General features: G+C 47.8%; 1 protein-coding gene across 1 annotated transcript in view; it reads right to left on the minus strand.

Annotated features, from left to right (window-relative positions):
• Positions 1–2,819: 2,819 nt before the first annotated feature.
• The window catches only part of SLC7A5 (solute carrier family 7 member 5), a 28,703-nt gene continuing 14,336 nt past the window's right edge, over positions 2,820–17,186 (minus strand). Inside the window, exons 4-11 of the mRNA XM_044271130.1 lie at positions 13,651–13,756; positions 13,517–13,561; positions 13,216–13,339; positions 12,826–12,929; positions 11,143–11,239; positions 10,258–10,407; positions 4,264–4,441; positions 2,820–3,559 (exon numbers count right to left, since the gene is read on the minus strand). Coding sequence (XP_044127065.1) covers positions 3,504–3,559; positions 4,264–4,441; positions 10,258–10,407; positions 11,143–11,239; positions 12,826–12,929; positions 13,216–13,339; positions 13,517–13,561; positions 13,651–13,756 — 860 coding nt within the window. The 3' untranslated portion in view covers positions 2,820–3,503. The remainder of the gene's footprint in view (positions 3,560–4,263; positions 4,442–10,257; positions 10,408–11,142; positions 11,240–12,825; positions 12,930–13,215; positions 13,340–13,516; positions 13,562–13,650; positions 13,757–17,186) is intronic.

Consider the following 17,186-nt stretch of genomic DNA (forward strand, 5'->3'; position numbering starts at 1 on the left):
CGACAGGTTGTGTGTGGTAATGCAGCTTTGTTGCATTCACCTCAATGGAACCGAGATTCAATACCAGACAAGCCGTGGACGGGGGTGGCGCGGTCCTTGGATGAAAGCAGCCATGCCTTTTAAATCCTGAACGCCTCCTTTAACAAGTCACTGGGACTCGAGGACCTGCTGCCTCCGTCCACAGGGTTTACTGCACATCAGGAGTCAGAGGAACACAACTTATTATAGAAAAGTCACCTAGAAACTAAACAGTAAGTAAATCTGTTACATTAATAATGCCTAGTAAAGTAATAAAGTTACAAAGCGTCTGACGTTAGACGGCAACACAAACAGAACATCTCACCGAGGACACTGTGTTGGGGCTTATTCACACGACCGTTGTCCCTCTGTGCCCGTGCTGTGGACCGCAAATTACAGTCCGCAATGCACAGGCCGTGGGCCACATGCGGATCACGGACCCATTCACTTGAACGGGTCCGCAATCTGTCCGTTCTGCAAAAAGATAGAGGAAAGTTAAATCTTTTTTCGGTGCAGAGGCACGGAACAGAACCCCAGGACGTACTCTGTAGTGCTTCCATTCCGCTCTGCATCTCCGGATTTGCAGACCCATTCAAGTATGTGGGGGTTGGGGGGGCAATGGTCGTGTGAACGAGCCCTTAGGGCTCATGCATACGGTTGTTGACCCCCCCCCCCCCCCCCCGGCAATAGAAGGGGCATCTCTGGGTTTGTGGACCCATTCACTTGATCCACAAACCCAGAGATGCGGTGCAGAAGCACGGATCGGAACTCCACGGAAGCACTACTTTTTGCGGTGCGGACCCCTGAATGCTAATCGCGCACCCCATTCAAGTGAATGGGTCCGCGATCCGCATGCGGCTGCCCGTGCATTGCGGGCTGCAATTTGCAGTCCACAGCACAGGTCCGGCCAGTGCATGAACCCTTAAGAGCATAGAGCGTGAATTTAAGTTATAACCGTTTAGCGTTTCAGATACTGGAATCTGGAGTGTTTTCATGGTGCAAAAACACCTGCAGACCAAAGGGGTATTATAACGTGTAGCTTCCCCTTCTCGAGCCTGACCTCTTACTCCAGTCACACACAGAGCTGCACCATACAGCACTAACACCTTGTCATAGGTCCTACACTCTATACGGAGTGTGCTTCACTGTGGTGCCTCCCAGACGATACAGCACTGACACCTTGTCGTAGGTCCTACACTCTGGGAGGCACCACAGTGAAGCACACTCCGTATAGACGATACAGCACTAACACCTGGTCATAGGTCCTACACTCTGGGAGGCACCACAGTGAAGCGCACTCCGTCTAGACGATACAGCACTAACACCTTGTCGTAGGTCCTACACTCGGAAGCGCCACAGTGAAGCGCACTCCGTATAGATGATACAGCACTAACACCTTGTCATAGGTCCTACACGCTGGGAGGCACCACAGTGAAGCACACTCCGTATAGACGATACAGCACTGACACCTTGTCATAGGTCCTACACTCTATACGGAGTGTGCTTCACTGTGGTGCCTCCCAGACGATACAGAACTGACACCTTGTCGTAGGTCCTACACGCTGGGAGGCACCACAGTGAAGCACACTCCGTATAGACGATACAGCACTGACACCTTGTCATAGGTCCTACACTCTATACGGAGTGTGCTTCACTGTGGTGCCTCCCAGACGATACAGAACTGACACCTTGTCGTAGGTCCTACACGCTGGGAGGCACCACAGTGAAGCGCACTCCGTATAGACGATACAGCACTAACACCTTGTCATAGGTCCTACACTCTGGGAGGCACCACAGTGAAGCACACTCCGTATAGACCATACAGCACTAACACCTTGTCATAGGTCCTACACTCTGGGAGGCACCACAGTGAAGCACACTCCGTATAGATGATACAGCACTAACACCTTGTCATAGGTCCTACACTCTGGGAGGCACCACAGTGAAGCACACTCCGTATAGATGATACAGCACTAACACCTGGTCATAGGTCCTACACTCTGGGAGGCACCACAGTGAAGCCCACTCTGTATAGATGCTGAACCAGAAGATGCTCACAGGGAAGGTGAGGTCTGTGAATGCAGCTCTGGATGTAAAGGAATATAATGAAGTAGGATGATCTGCACACATTCTGAACTTGATGCGCGTTCAGAGGTGACCGTTCTATCAATACCCGCATAGTGTATAAGACTAGAGATATATAGACATTAATAAATAAAATATTTTAGGGGATTTCAGTCAAACACATTAAATTAGTATCTAAAACTAAAAATGTTACATAAAAATCCATAATTAATGGGAATGCTCCAGTATTAGATAAGTTATGATCATTAAAGTAACTCTCCGAACTAAACTGATGCAGTGTGTTCTGATTGGGGCATGGCCTGGGGGCGGGGCATGACAGGGTGCAGCGTCCATTTATCTATGGCCTGGGGGTGGGGCATGACACAGGGTGCAGCGTCCATTCATCTATGGCCTGGGGGTGGGGCATGACACAGGGTGCAGCGTCCATTCATCTATGGCCTGGGGGCGGGGCATGACACAGGGTGCAGCGTCCATTCATCTATGGCCTGGGGGCGGGGCATGACACAGGGTGCAGCGTCCATTCATCTATGGCCTGGGGGCGGGGCATGACACAGGGTGCAGCGTCCATTCATCTATGGCCTGGGGGCGGGGCATGACAGGGTGCAGCGTCCATTCATCTATGGCCTGGGGGCGGGGCATGACAGGGTGCAGCGTCCATTCATCTGGGGGCGGGGCATGACACAGGGTGCAGCGTCCATTCATCTATGGCCTGGGGGCGGGGCATGACACAGGGTGCAGCGTCCATTCATCTGGGGGCGGGGCATGACACAGGGTGCAGCGTCCATTCATCTGGGGGCGGGGCATGACACCGGGTGCCACACTCGGCCTCCTCCATACAGTAGCGGGGAGTCTCACAGCCGCGCTGGACATTAAGTGCTTTTTGTAGATCTTTTTCTTAAAATATAAAAACTTTAGCAAACAAGAAGAAACGTTGTATCAGCGGAGGGGATGATCCAGGCAGAAGCGAGCAGCCGGCGCCAATCTTGTGGCGAGCGTCGCCCAGGCAGTGGGGCTTATGGTATTAATAATAATCTGGTCCTGAAGCAGGAGGCTAGTCTGGATTTCCCGCCTGCTCCAGTACAAGCCCGTTTTCAAAGTCCGCAGTTTTTCTGACCTGCGCGGCCATGTTGCTTCCGAGGCAACTAAAAAATTGTACATCAGAGTTTTATGTATAAAAAAGAAAAAACATTAAGACGACCACTCTACAAAAAGGATGACCCCCGACACAGGCTAGGTAAAAGGTCAGGAGGTTATGGTGGATAAGTTGCTGCACACATTATTGGGGGTCATCAGTCTGTATTGGGGGTCTCGGCTGGAGAGCGTCCCCGTTTGTAACATCGGCTCCTTTAAGTACTGCCGTATTCTGTGTCGTGATCGCAGAGACGGGGCACAGGAGGCTTTTAGGATTCCTGAGGTACAACCTCCATCATCTTCTGCAACAAGATGGTTGTGGAATCTGTAGGGACAGAGAAGACACAGAATCATCAGTCTGAAGATGGCCGACTGCCACAAGCATCTACCCAGACTCAGCCCAGTCTTCTCCCGGGAAGGTCCTTGGACTGTGTGTTATATGTCAGTGAATTGAGTTTTAGGTTCATATCCAGGGGTTGAAACCTGTACAGACCCAGCGAGGATGTGACCGGTACACCAGCAATCTGCTGATACAACTGTAACAGAACTTCAGTTGTGAAAAGTGTTAGGTCTGGTTGGGATTTTCAGCCTCTGGATGTGAAGAGTGTTCTCATTCGCTGACAGCAAGAAGTGATCTTGAAGGTACAGAACTGAAGCGCAATGGATCAAGTTGAAGAGCAATTGCCGCCAGTTTTTGGAGTAAATTGTACCAAGAAAGTTGCAAATTATGATGTAAGCAACAAACGGCAATATTGACGCAAATCTACACCTGCTCAAAGCCGAGGTTAGCGCCATTTTCTTCAGATCGTCTCAAACGCGCCAGTTTTTATTATTAAGAGACATGCTCCTCGGGGGAAATATTTTCCAACATTTTTTTCTGTAGACTGGAATGTGGGTCAAAGTATTTTAGAAAGTCCTTTGGCAGCTGCAAAACTCATGTTCCCTGAGAGGACGAGATGGCGCCATTATTACTGCCATGTAATATCCGAGAGAAGACGACGTCTCCCCCACATTACACTGGATACTTACATATAGACTGCTGCACCCAATCAGGCTTATTCTGCCACCAGACCCCGAAGTAGTAAACGGGGACCCCCGATAAGATGATGACAAAACCGATCGCACACTCAATGGGCGTCATATAAAACGACACAACAATGAGGAAGACACAGGCGAGGATGAAGAAGATGGGGAGCGAGAGGTTCAGCTGCAATGAGAAGAAAAGAGCGCATTAGAGTCTGATCACGTGACCTACAGAAATATGCACAGGGGGCGTCAAAAATCAGGCTAAAATTATACCCCAGAGCTGCACTCACTATTCTGCTGGTACAGTCACTGTGTACATACATTACTTATCCTGTACTGATCCTGAGTTACATCCTGTATTATACTCCAGAGCTGCACTCACTATTCTGCTGGTGCAGTCACTGTGCACATACATTACTTATCCTGTACTGATCCTGAGTTACATCCTGTATTATACTCCAGAGCTGCACTCACTATTCTGCTGGTGCAGTCACTGTGTACATACATTACTTATCCTGAGTTACATCCTGTATTATACTCCAGAGCTGCACTCACTATTCTGCTGGTGCAGTCACTGTGTACATCCATTACTGATCCCGAGTTACATCCTGTATTATACTCCAGAGCTGCACTCACTATTCTGCTGGTGCAGTCACTGTGTACATACATTACTTATCCTGTACTGATCCTGAGTTACATCCTGTATTATACTCCAGAGCTGCACTCACTATTCTGCTGGTGCAGTCACTGTGTACATACATTACTTATCCTGTACTGATCCTGAGTTACATCCTGTATTATACTCCAGAGCTGCACTCACTATTCTGCTGGTACAGTCACCGTGTACATACATTACTTATCCTGTACTGATCCTGAGTTACATCCTGTATTATACCCCAGAGCTGCACTCACTATTCTGCTGGTGCAGTCACTGTGTACATACATTACTTATCCTGTACTGATCCTGAGTTACATCTTGTATTATACTCCAGAGCTGCACTCACTATTCTGCTGGTGCAGTCACTGTGTACATCCATTACTGATCCTGAGTTACATCCTGTATTATACTCCAGAGCTGCACTCACTATTCTGCTGGAGTCACTGTGTACATACATTACTTATCCTGTACTGATCCTGGGTTACATCCTGTATTATACTCCAGAGCTGCGCTCACTATTCTGCTGGTGCAGTCACTGTGTACATACATTACTTATCCTGTACTGATCCTGAGTTACATCCTGTATTATACTCCAGAGCTGCACTCACTATTCTGCTGGTGCAGTCACTGTGTACATACATTACTTATCCTGTACTGATCCTGAGTTACATCCTGTATTATACTCCAGAGCTGCACTCTCTATTCTGCTGGTGCAGTCACTGTGCACATACATTACTTATCCTGTACTGATCCCGAGTTACATCCTGTATTATACTCCAGAGCTGCACTCACTATTCTGCTGGTGCAGTCACTGTGTACATACATTACTTATCCTGTACTGATCCCGAGTTACATCCTGTATTATACTCCAGAGCTGCACTCACTATTCTGCTGGTGCAGTCACTGTGTACATACATTACTTATCCTGTACTGATCCTGAGTTACATCCTGTATTATACTCCAGAGCTGCACTCACTATTCTGCTGGTGCAGTCACTGTGTACATACATTACTTATCCTGTACTGATCCTGAGTTACATCCTGTATTATACTCCAGAGCTGCACTCACTATTCTGCTGGTGCAGTCACTGTGTACGTACATTACTTATCCTGTATTATACTCCAGAGCTGCGCTCACTATTCTGCTGGTGCAGTCACTGTGTACATACATTACTTATCCTGTACTGATCCTGAGTTACATCCTGTATTATACTCCAGAGCTGCACTCACTATTCTGCTGGTGCAGTCACTGTGTACATACATTACTTATCCTGTACTGATCCTGAGTTACATCCTGTATTATACTCCAGAGCTGCACTCACTATTCTGCTGGTGCAGTCACTGTGTACGTACATTACTCATCCTGTATTATACTCCAGAGCTGCACTCACTATTCTGCTGGTGCAGTCACTGTGTACATACATTACTTATGCTGTACTGATCCTGAGTCACATCCTGTATTATACTCCACAGCTGCACTCACTATTCTGCTGGTGCAGTCACTGTGTACATACATTACTTATCCTGTACTGATTCTGAGTTACATCCTGTATTATACTCCAGAGCTGCACTCACTATTCTGCTGGTGCAGTCACTGTGTACATACATTACTTATCCTGTACTGATCCTGAGTTACATCCTGTATTATACTCCAGAGCTGCACTCACTATTCTGCTGGTGCAGTCACTGTGTACATACATTACTTATCCTGTACTGATCCTGAGTTACATCCTGTATTATACTCCAGAGCTGCACTCACTATTCTGCTGGTGCAGTCACTGTGTACATACATTACTTATCCTGTTACTGATCCTGAGTTACATCCTGTATTATACCCCAGAGCTGCACTCACTATTCTGCTGGTGCAGTCACTGTGTACATACATTACTTATCCTGTACTGATCCTGAGTTACATCCTGTATTATACTGCAGAGCTGCACTCACTATTCTGCTGGTGCAGTCACTGTGTACATACATTACTTATCCTGTACTGATCCTGAGTTACATCCTGTATTATACTCCAGAGCTGCACTCTCTATTCTGCTGGTGCAGTCACTGTGTACATGCATTACTTATCCTGTACTGATCCCGAGTTACATCCTGTATTATACTCCAGAGCTGCACTCACTATTCTGCTGGTGCAGTCACTGTGTACATACATTACTTATCCTGTACTGATCCTGAGTTACATCCTGTATTATACTCCAGAGCTGCACTCACTATTCTGCTGGTGCAGTCACTGTGTACATACATTACTTATCCTGTACTGATCCCGAGTTACATCCTGTATTATACTCCAGAGCTGCACTCTCTATTCTGCTGGTGCAGTCACTGTGTACATGCATTACTTATCCTGTACTGATCCCGAGTTACATCCTGTATTATACTCCAGAGCTGCACTCACTATTCTGCTGGTGCAGTCACTGTGCACATACATTACTTATCCTGTACTGATCCTGAGTTACATCCTGTATTATACTCCAGAGCTGCACTCACTATTCTGCTGGTGCAGTCACTGTGTACATACATTACTTATCCTGTACTTATCCTGTACTCATCCTGTATTATACTCCAGAGCTGCGCTCACTATTCTGCTGGTGCAGTCACTGTGTACATACATTACTTATCCTGTACTGATCCTGAGTTACATCCTGTATTATACTCCAGAGCTGCACTCACTATTCTGCTGGTGCAGTCACTGTGTACATACATTACTTATCCTGTACTGATCCTGAGTTACATCCTGTATTATACTCCAGAGCTGCACTCCCTATTCTGCTGGTGCAGTCACTGTGTACATACATTACTCATCCTGTATTATACTCCTGAGCTGCACTCACTATTCTGCTGGTGCAGTCACTGTGTACATACATTACTTATCCTGTACTTATCCTGTACTCATCCTGTATTATACTCCAGAGCTGCGCTCACTATTCTGCTGGTGCAGTCACTGTGTACATACATTACTTATCCTGTACTGATCCTGAGTTACATCCTGTATTATACTCCAGAGCTGCACTCCCTATTCTGCTGGTGCAGTCACTGTGTACATACATTACTCATCCTGTATTATACTCCTGAGCTGCGCTCCCTATATATATTACTTCTGTCCCCACAGATTATGGAGCTGCTGGTATTATTCCCCTCTCCCCGCTCAGTGTTCTCAGGCCTCATGCTGTGTGTGAATGGTCTCCTTCCTCAGCAGGTGAACTTCTCCAGGAAGCTTTTTAACAATGAGCTGCACAGTGTGTCCAGGAGCTGCGCTCCCGCCTCCTCCTCGGCGATTGTCTGAGCTAATCCATAACATCCACACGGGGCGGCAGGAAAAGTGGACTCTTAAATTGGATCCAGCAGAGATGAAAGGAGCGCAGCGAGTCCTGTGCGCTCGGACCAAAGCATTGTCAAGATGCCATTGTACCCGGCGGCCGCCTCCGGGGCCACTTTACTCTTCAGCTTAGGGGCCACACTACCTGAATTCTGACCTTCACAGCCATAATAACTTTAATAGGCAAGAGCCAAAATGACTCCCTAAATGTCCTATGAGAAGAGCCGTATCACCCGGCGGCTATTTTGGGACTTGCTAACCACACTTCCTATGACACCACTAGATCAGCGAGCGGCTATTTATAGTACGGGGAGTAGTCCAATAAAATAATAATCAGGGCGGATGATGACTGTAACACCGCTTCCCCGCCAGCGCACGCTGCGCCACAGACTGCAGACTGCTATAAAGGGCGGCAGCCCGCATGCTGCTAACAGACCGACTGCAACTTTCTGACACTGACATTTAGCTTTAACTCCCTGCCATTTTTAATATCTCTGCTTGCTGGCAGCAAATGGGAACATTCTTGTTCACACCCAGCAGCTGAAACCTATTGTGTTCTAATACTTCTCACAGCTGAGAGTTTGTTACAATTGTATCCAGTCTAGACAATCCTCTATAGGCCAAAAACATCAGCAGCCCAAACGTCCCCTGTCCCGATTGTTAGGGCTCATGCGCACAAACTTATTTTTTGTAAATTCCATTTTTTTTTTGTGGCCAACTATGCGGAACCAGTCCTTTCGATGGTGCCGCCAAAAAACTGACATGACTCCGTGCATTCTGTATCCGTATGTCAATTCCACAGAACAATAGAGCATGTCCTGTTCTTGTCTGTTTCGTGGACACGGACACGGAACGGATCCGCAAATAAACCCGGACATCACACGGCTGTCATCCTTTGTTTGCAGATCCGTGTAAAACGCATCAGTCCAGGATGTTTATACCTGAGGAACGTCTACACTGCAAACAAATCGTCAGAAATATCAGGTCTGGGCAATTTTTAGCCAGGGATGTAAAAAGTAATGTTTCATTTTACCCAAAGCAAGCAGAGATCTTGAAAGGGTGAAAGGAATGAAACGGTCACGGAAATAAAAGTTGAACCCTTTTTAAGGGATTCCCTAGTGCAGGCATCCTCAAACTGCGGCCCTCCAGCTGTTGTAAAACTACAACTCCCACAATGCCCTGCTGTAGGCCGATACCTGTAGGCTGTTCGGAGTGCTGGGAGTTGTAGTTTTGCAACAGCTGGAGGGCCGCAGTTTGAGGATGCCTGCCCTAGTACAAGGGTTAGGAACTACAACTCCCAGCATGCACTTCTGTGTGAGTACAGGTGAACACAAGTGCATGGTGGGAGTTGTAGTTTTCACCTAACACAGGGGAGAGTTTAATCTGGTGACTTCTCTCTGAAGCAGAGACCACGGGTAGAACGCTCTGTGATCTATCATCTCTCTGACCGGCGGCGTCCTTAGTGCCGCTTATCTCGTTAAGTGGTACAATCAGGCGCTGTCACCGCGCGGATGTAAAACCTGCCCCCCGGCCACCAGTATTGTCTGCAGGAGGAGGATGAATTCCAGAGATTTAACATGATTTTATTGGCTTCACTTCATCCTTTATAGATGTAATTGCACAGACGCTGTCAGGTCCGTACAAGCTGTGCCCCCCCCCATTAGTCGCTGACTACCAGACACACGGCCTGGGGCTACTAGAGCAGGAGGGCCGGCGCTTTACTGCTACAAGTACAGACAGATGTACTACTTCCTCACCATTCTTTGCAGTTCAATCTGCTGCTGGGAAAGCTGGGTGACAGCCATCATTACAGTTCTCTTGAGAGCGGGGCATTACTATTTAGGGCACATCTGTGCTGTGGTGTCTGGGAAAGCTGGGTGACCGGCGCTGCGGCCTCCGCTACAGCTCCTGAAATCACGGATCGGTAATCTACCGCGGACACAAAGACCTTAAAGGGCCCCCACCATTTGCCATGTATCAGCAACGGTTACTGGTGGCGGCTCAGCGGCTCTTACCTTGATGGGTCTCTCCAGGTCTGGCTTCTTGTATCTCAGCCACATCATCCCAACGATCGCCAGCGCCACGCACAGCCAGTTAAAGAAGCTGAAGAAATTGATAACCGAAAAGATGTCGTTGGAGAAGGCGTAGAGCAGCGTCATGGCGCACTGCGAAGAGAAGGAGGAAGAGAATGAGGATCATTGCACGGCCTATGCTGGTGCCGTATAAATAGCATTCCAGCACGACAGTGCAGACTGACACGTAGATAGGACTGCATGGGGGGGGGGGTCTTGGAGAAGGAATGTAATGCTATATAAGAACACGGGTTATGTGCCTTTCAGGGTCCATGGAAAGCGGGAAAGAAAGAAACCCGGCATCTGACCAACTAGACCCCCAGAGCCACGTGTCACGCGGAGTCCTACATGCTTATATGCATCACGTATGACGAGTTTGTTTGTTACATGAACAGCAGCAGAGACTCGTGACAAGTAACGACATCTGTACAGGCTGCCATTCGCTGAAAGCAAGCAGAGATCCTAAACATGCAGACAATCGTTAGGCTCCACAGTACTTCTGAGGCCCTGACCGGCTGCAGCCCGCAATAGAAATTACACTGTTTTTATGTCTAAAATAAGGCAATAAAGTTAGAAAACTTTTGAACAAGTCTTAAAAACGAAGAGGCGCAAGAACCTCCAAAACCGGCACAAAAACCGAGGGTGAAGGAGACTTAAAAAAAATGAGCCCCACAGAGTATTACAACGCTCCAGTGGGGCCCTTTAAGGTGGTCTCCCTCTACGTCCGAGTCCCTATAGGGGGGGGGGGGGGGGGGGCTGCGGGCCGTTAGTCTGGCATTAAAAGACAATCAGAAGAAGCCGAATCCTCAGGCGTCTGCAGGCACGTACCGTGAAGATGAGCGAAGGCATGGGGGTCATCAGTCTGGGGTGGATCATTGACAGGAGAGACGGGAGATGTCCTTCTCTGGACCCCACAAAGAACAACCTGGGGGAGAAGAACACATTTTATATTAAAAATAAATAAATCTATCATCTTAAGGGAAGGAGGCATCAGGTTATTTTACAAAAAGCGAGAAAATCCATCACCATTTATCATGTGAAGGCGCCGGACGCTGCGGCCGGACTGTTCATGGGCCCCAATAATGCACATGGAAATTTTTCCTGCTCGTGGGGCAATCGGTCCTGCAGTCGTCATATGCGAGCCACAGGCTTTTATCATATGCGAGCCACAGGCTTTTATCATATGCGAGCCACAGGCTTTTATCATATGCGAGCCACAGGCTTTTATCATATGCGAGCCACAGGCTTTTATCATATGCGAGCCACAGGCTTTTATCTCCCTTTTGTAGGCACATACATAATTGCATTTGATTTTTGCAGCTGCTGCTTGGAATTGAGTGGAAACCAGTATCCTCCTCTTGCGGTATTCCAAAACCAGCTATACTGTTAACCCCTTTGTGTACCTGGACATAACTGTACATGTGAGGAGTGACAGATGACGCTGCCCACAGTGACTGGGAACGGAGATAACTCACAGCCTGGTCATTTAACCCCTTAGATGCTGCGGTCCCTATTGAAGAGGACCTCTCACCGCCCCCGATGCCTATTTTAATAGCTCCATGCATTCCCCGTGTCTCTAGTCTTATGTCTCTATGTTCTGCTGTTCCTTTATTATTTGCACTAGAAGTTATTAATGAATTGCTACAGAGGGGTGTTACCAGTTGGGGGGGGGGGGGTGTACCTGCACAGTCTGACTCTATCCAATCAGTGCTGCCATTGTCAGACTGTGCAGGGACACCCCCCAACTGGTAACACCCCTCTGTACCCTTACTGAAGGCTAATAGCAATTCATTCATTATAACTTCTAGTGCAAATAGAGGAACGGTACAACAGAGAGACCTAAGACTAGAGGCTCCGGGATGGTTATTACACGGGGAACGCATGGAGCTATTAAAATAGGCGTCAAGAAGTATTATATACCCCAAAATGGTACCAATGAAAACAGCGCTCTGGAGATGGATATAAAAAAGTGACGGCTGCCAGGATAGGGCGACATGTCAATTTTAGTGCACAAGGAACATCATAAAAGTAAAGCCAAAAAAAAAAAAAAAAAAAAAAAAAAGCAGAATTGTATTTATTATTTTTTTTCAATTTCAGCCCATAAACCATTTTCTTCCGTTTTCTCCAGTACACAATATGGTAAATTGAATGGTCCCGTTACAAAAATTAAACTTGTCCAAGAAAAACTCCTATGGTTAAGTGAATGGAAAAGTTAAGGAAGGTGAGGAAAGAAAAAGAAGAAAAAATAAATAAAATAAAATAAAAAAAATGGTCGTTTAAATGGTGCTGCCGACTACAGCAGAACCACGTGCAGTAAAAAAGGGCGTTTTTCTTGTTGTTTTCCCCCATACAAGTCGAACGCATCCAGCACGTGGACCCGACCCAAGAAGTTTTTTTTATATTAAAGCCCCGGTAATTAGCTCGGTTACTCGCTCCCTTTGTCACGTTACATCAACCTACTCATCAGTCGTAAAGACACTCGACGCAATGTGGTCAGTCGCGGGTCATTACCTGGAAGACGTAAACAGAGAGCCGTTCACAGAGCCGAAGCAGGACAACCCCACAAAGACGGGGATGATCCAGGCCATGACGCCCAAGTGGTAGTTCCCGAAATCCTGAAGGGATAAAGGAAACAATGTATCCAAAGAAACAATACAAAGAGCAAATCAGCAGCAAATACCAGGCGGTCAGGAAAGCTGGGTGCCGACCAGTATGGCCTCCCCGACCGCTCCTGCAATCGTCACTCAGCTTTTCCAGGCTCCTAACCGGCAAATCTACCAAGTGATATAGTAATATGTGGAGGCGCAAGTCTGAGAAGTGTGGACGGCAGCTGCAGTACCAGCCACACTCCTCCTCACCCAGCTTTCCCAATTACAGGTTTCCTTGCCCACAGTTACATACCACGGCCACAGCCTCAGAGGTCAACATCTGCTCCGGCGTAAGCGTCGTGAAGTACGCCAGGTTGGTGAGGACGTAAACCAAGGTGACGATGGGCAGAGAAATGATAATCGCACGAGGTAGGTTCCTGTAAAGACAAGTCATTATATACAAAGGTCGTCACAACCCTGCGCCCCTTTAAGGGGCATTTGACTTGCAGATAATACAAATACAAGGGTACATTTATAACGTATCGTCCCTTTAAGTCCTATCTGTAAACTGGCAGAGACAGACACCCGCTGGTCTAAGCCGTCCGGTCACTTACTTGTAAGGTTCTATCATTTCTTCTGTGACAAAGTTCAAGTAATTCCTGCAGCAAGAAAAAGAAGGAAACCATCAGCAAGGAGCCACTGCTACAAGATCAGGCAGCGCCCATCCTGGAAGTTACTGTCCACCTACCATCCTCCATAAGCAAAGAGTCCGCTGTATAATGCCAGGACCCACTGGCCAACATCCCGACTTGTGTTATCGAAGGCATGCTCCGGGCTCAGGCTGGTGACGTCTCCTGGAGAAAGATACAGATTATACGTATTAATAAGGAAGCTGTAACAATGTATCACTCGGCAATGTCGTACAATGATGAGGGCTCCCCTATAGCTCTCACAGGGCCAGTCACCCAGCTTTCCCAAATTCATGAAAGACCAATCTGATTAACGGATCCCTATATAATGAGCCAGATCAAAAGTGACAACTGCTCTGGGACCTGTACTGATGGGCATATTGGTTGTCACCCATCTCTAACAGAAACAGACGCTCCAGAGCATAGACCGTCCTGGAAGGCAGAAGAGAAGAAAACTGCGGCTCCTGCAGATTCTTTATATTTAAAACGGAAAATCCCCCAATTAATATCCGCGGTAACAGTGATTTGCATAGTGATCCACATGTAAAACACATGACAGGCGAACAATCCAGCAACGGGACGGTCCCGGAGCTGAAGCAGCTGACAGACGGGACTCCGGGGTCACACGAGGATTATACAATGTAATTACATAAGGGGGATCGTGTGCAACTAAACACAGCCATACTGTACATGCGATCACACAGCAGCGCCTCTAAAGTCTGCGCCCGCACCCATCCCTTGGTTGATGGACTTCTATAACTGTGTCCTCAGTCACACAATGGGGCCGAGGTGCAGCCAATTGTCTGGAAGGAGGCATTTACATGCAGCGATCTCCTCCACAGTATGAGGGCGAGCAGTCGCCATTGCCATCGTTCATCCTCCTACAGATTCGTGGTTTCTGGGCAGCAGATCGCTGTTTAAACGCCACCATCTGCTGCCCAGAAATGATCATTTAGGTGCCAGCACAAAGAACAGTTTACGGGGGCATTCACACGTCCGTAGTGTCTTGCGGATCCACAGTACACCCGGCCGGCACCCCCATAGAAAGCCTATTCTTGTCCGCAATTGCCAAAGGCTGTCCGGGCATGCTGGGATTTGTAGTTTTGCAACAGCTGGAGGCACATTGGTTGGGAAACAGTTATACGCCCATTTATTAACCCTTGTACAAAAGGAAAAGTAAAGCAGTTGTCCATGGCAACCAAATTCCAGCTTTAATTTGTATGGTTCCATCACATACTACCCCATATTGCTTGGTTATGGTTCGGAATCAGCGGGCAATAGGCCCATTGTTCCCAAGAAAAACTATAGATGATGGCCGACATCACATCATTCAATGTAAAGGGGATGAACACCCCCAGAAGAGGTCGCAAGTCCTTACCATGTTAGGCCTCATGCACACGGCCGTTGTGCAGCTGTTCCGGGCACTGGGGACCGCAATTGCGATCCTCAATGCATGGGCAACATCCGTGCAGCGGGCCGGACTCTCAACTTTAATGGGTCTATAGTATGTCCGCACCGCAAAAAAAAATAAAAATACGACGTCATTTTTTTGGCAGTGCAGAACCACGGAAAGCAGCAGCACGGAAGCACTACGTAGTGCTTCCGGTGTTCCGTGACTCCGTTCCGCATCTCTGGGCCCATCCGTGATGCGGAGTGCACATGCCCGGCGGCCATGGATTGCTGACCGGCTGTTTGGTCAGAGCAGTAAAAAGGTGGGCATAGGAGCTCTAGCGGGGTCCGATCACGCACCAGTATCAGCAACGGTCTCTTATGAGGTACGGAGACTGAACGAGACCTCGGATGTAGTCCTCCCAAAGACTACAGAATTATTTCAGAGAACCTCCCAGAGGACACATCGGTCCCAATTACTTGGGAGGCTCAAAAGGCCTCGGCTCCAAAATCAAGAAAGAACGCCAAAAACTTCTAAATTCCCTCTTAACCCAAATCTCCACCATTGAAATGATTCAGAAGAGATCTAAACCTGCTTGTGCTCATACAGATCTGTTGACTCTACGTCAGCAACTCAAAGACCATCTGAATATTCAATATGCAAAGCACCATCAATATGCCGAATACAGATATTACACGTGTGGGGACAGAGGCAATAAAATTATGTCACACCTTATTACGAAACAAACAGAATCCGGGTTTATACATTCCATTCAAACGGATACAGGACACAAGGTTATAGAAACAAAAGATATTGCACAAGAGTTTGTTGCCTTTCATCGACAATTATATAACCTACCTGGGGACACGCCCCACAAGGGGCTCGCCCAAAGCCGTGGTATTAGAGTAATTCCTGTCTAAGTTCACGCTCTCTTGCCTCTCAGAAGAAGCAAAAGTCTGATTAGTGCAACCAGAGGACGAAATTTTGGAGACAGTGAAGTCCATGCCACTGGGCAAGGCCCCGACGGCCTAACAGTAGGCCATTATAGAACATTCTCCTCAATCATCACCCCCAAATTGAATAAATCTGACCAGAGATATGTCGGATCTGTATGGAGATTATAAAGATGCCGACCTCCCTCGCCTTTCCATATGCATCATGGATGGGTAGAAAGAATCTTCCGCACTCATGTAACGCCCAAGCATTTGTATCCGCTTCAGATGGTTCCCATTCTCCTTAACAAACAGTTCTTCCATAAGGTTAGATCAATATTCTCCTTCTGGCAGCGAAGAAACCCAGGACATCTCACGCTTATTCTGCATCGCTCTTGGGGGCTTTGGTCTGACGGATACACGGACATATTACAAAGAGACTACAATGAAGAGGTGGCTCTCATCATGTGTGACAGAACACGGTCCACGCTCTCATCGTGTGTGACAGAACACGGTCCACGCTCTCATCGTGTGTGACAGAACACGGTCCACGCTCTCATCGTGTGTGACAGAACACGGTCCACGCTCTCATCGTGTGTGACAGAACACGGTCCACGCTCTCATCGTGTGTGACAGAACACGGTCCACGCTCTCATCGTGTGTGACAGAACACGGTCCACGCTCTCATCGTGTGTGACAGAACACGGTCCACGCTCTCATCATGTGTGACAGAACACGGTCCATTGGGTGTTGATGTAGAACGGGCTACACTAAATGACCAACAGATGGCCAGCCTGTGGGGCACTGCCACTCCAGAAACTACTATGTCGGGTGTTACGAGGGGCGTATATATATTATATATCACACACACCACTTTCTGCTCCCTACAGGATAGAACCCCCATCATCTCAACCCCTCCAATCTACTTACCAGGCCATTTACGCCCTTACTATGTCCTACCTTCACGGGCTAACGCCCCCAGCTTCTGGGTTAAATCAGAGACATTCTCTCAGATATGGGCTCGGAGGAGAATGTCTCACGTTCTTGCTCACAGGTTTTACCTTCATGATATTCCCTAGAAATACACGAGCTCTCAAGAAGATCATACCTTGAGCACAGAACAAGGGGACCCGGCTGGAAAATGCCCTAAACCCTCTAAGCGACCTAGATGGCCTTCTTCTCTGTACCACTCTTTTCCATCTACCTCTCAGACGCCACGACCTGCGTTTATTGGGGGCTGGGAAAAACAAAAAAAGGGTCCTTTACGGAGCCG

This window comes from Bufo gargarizans, chromosome 10 (genome assembly GCF_014858855.1).
Source record: "Bufo gargarizans isolate SCDJY-AF-19 chromosome 10, ASM1485885v1, whole genome shotgun sequence".
Lineage (NCBI taxonomy): Eukaryota > Metazoa > Chordata > Amphibia > Anura > Bufonidae > Bufo > Bufo gargarizans.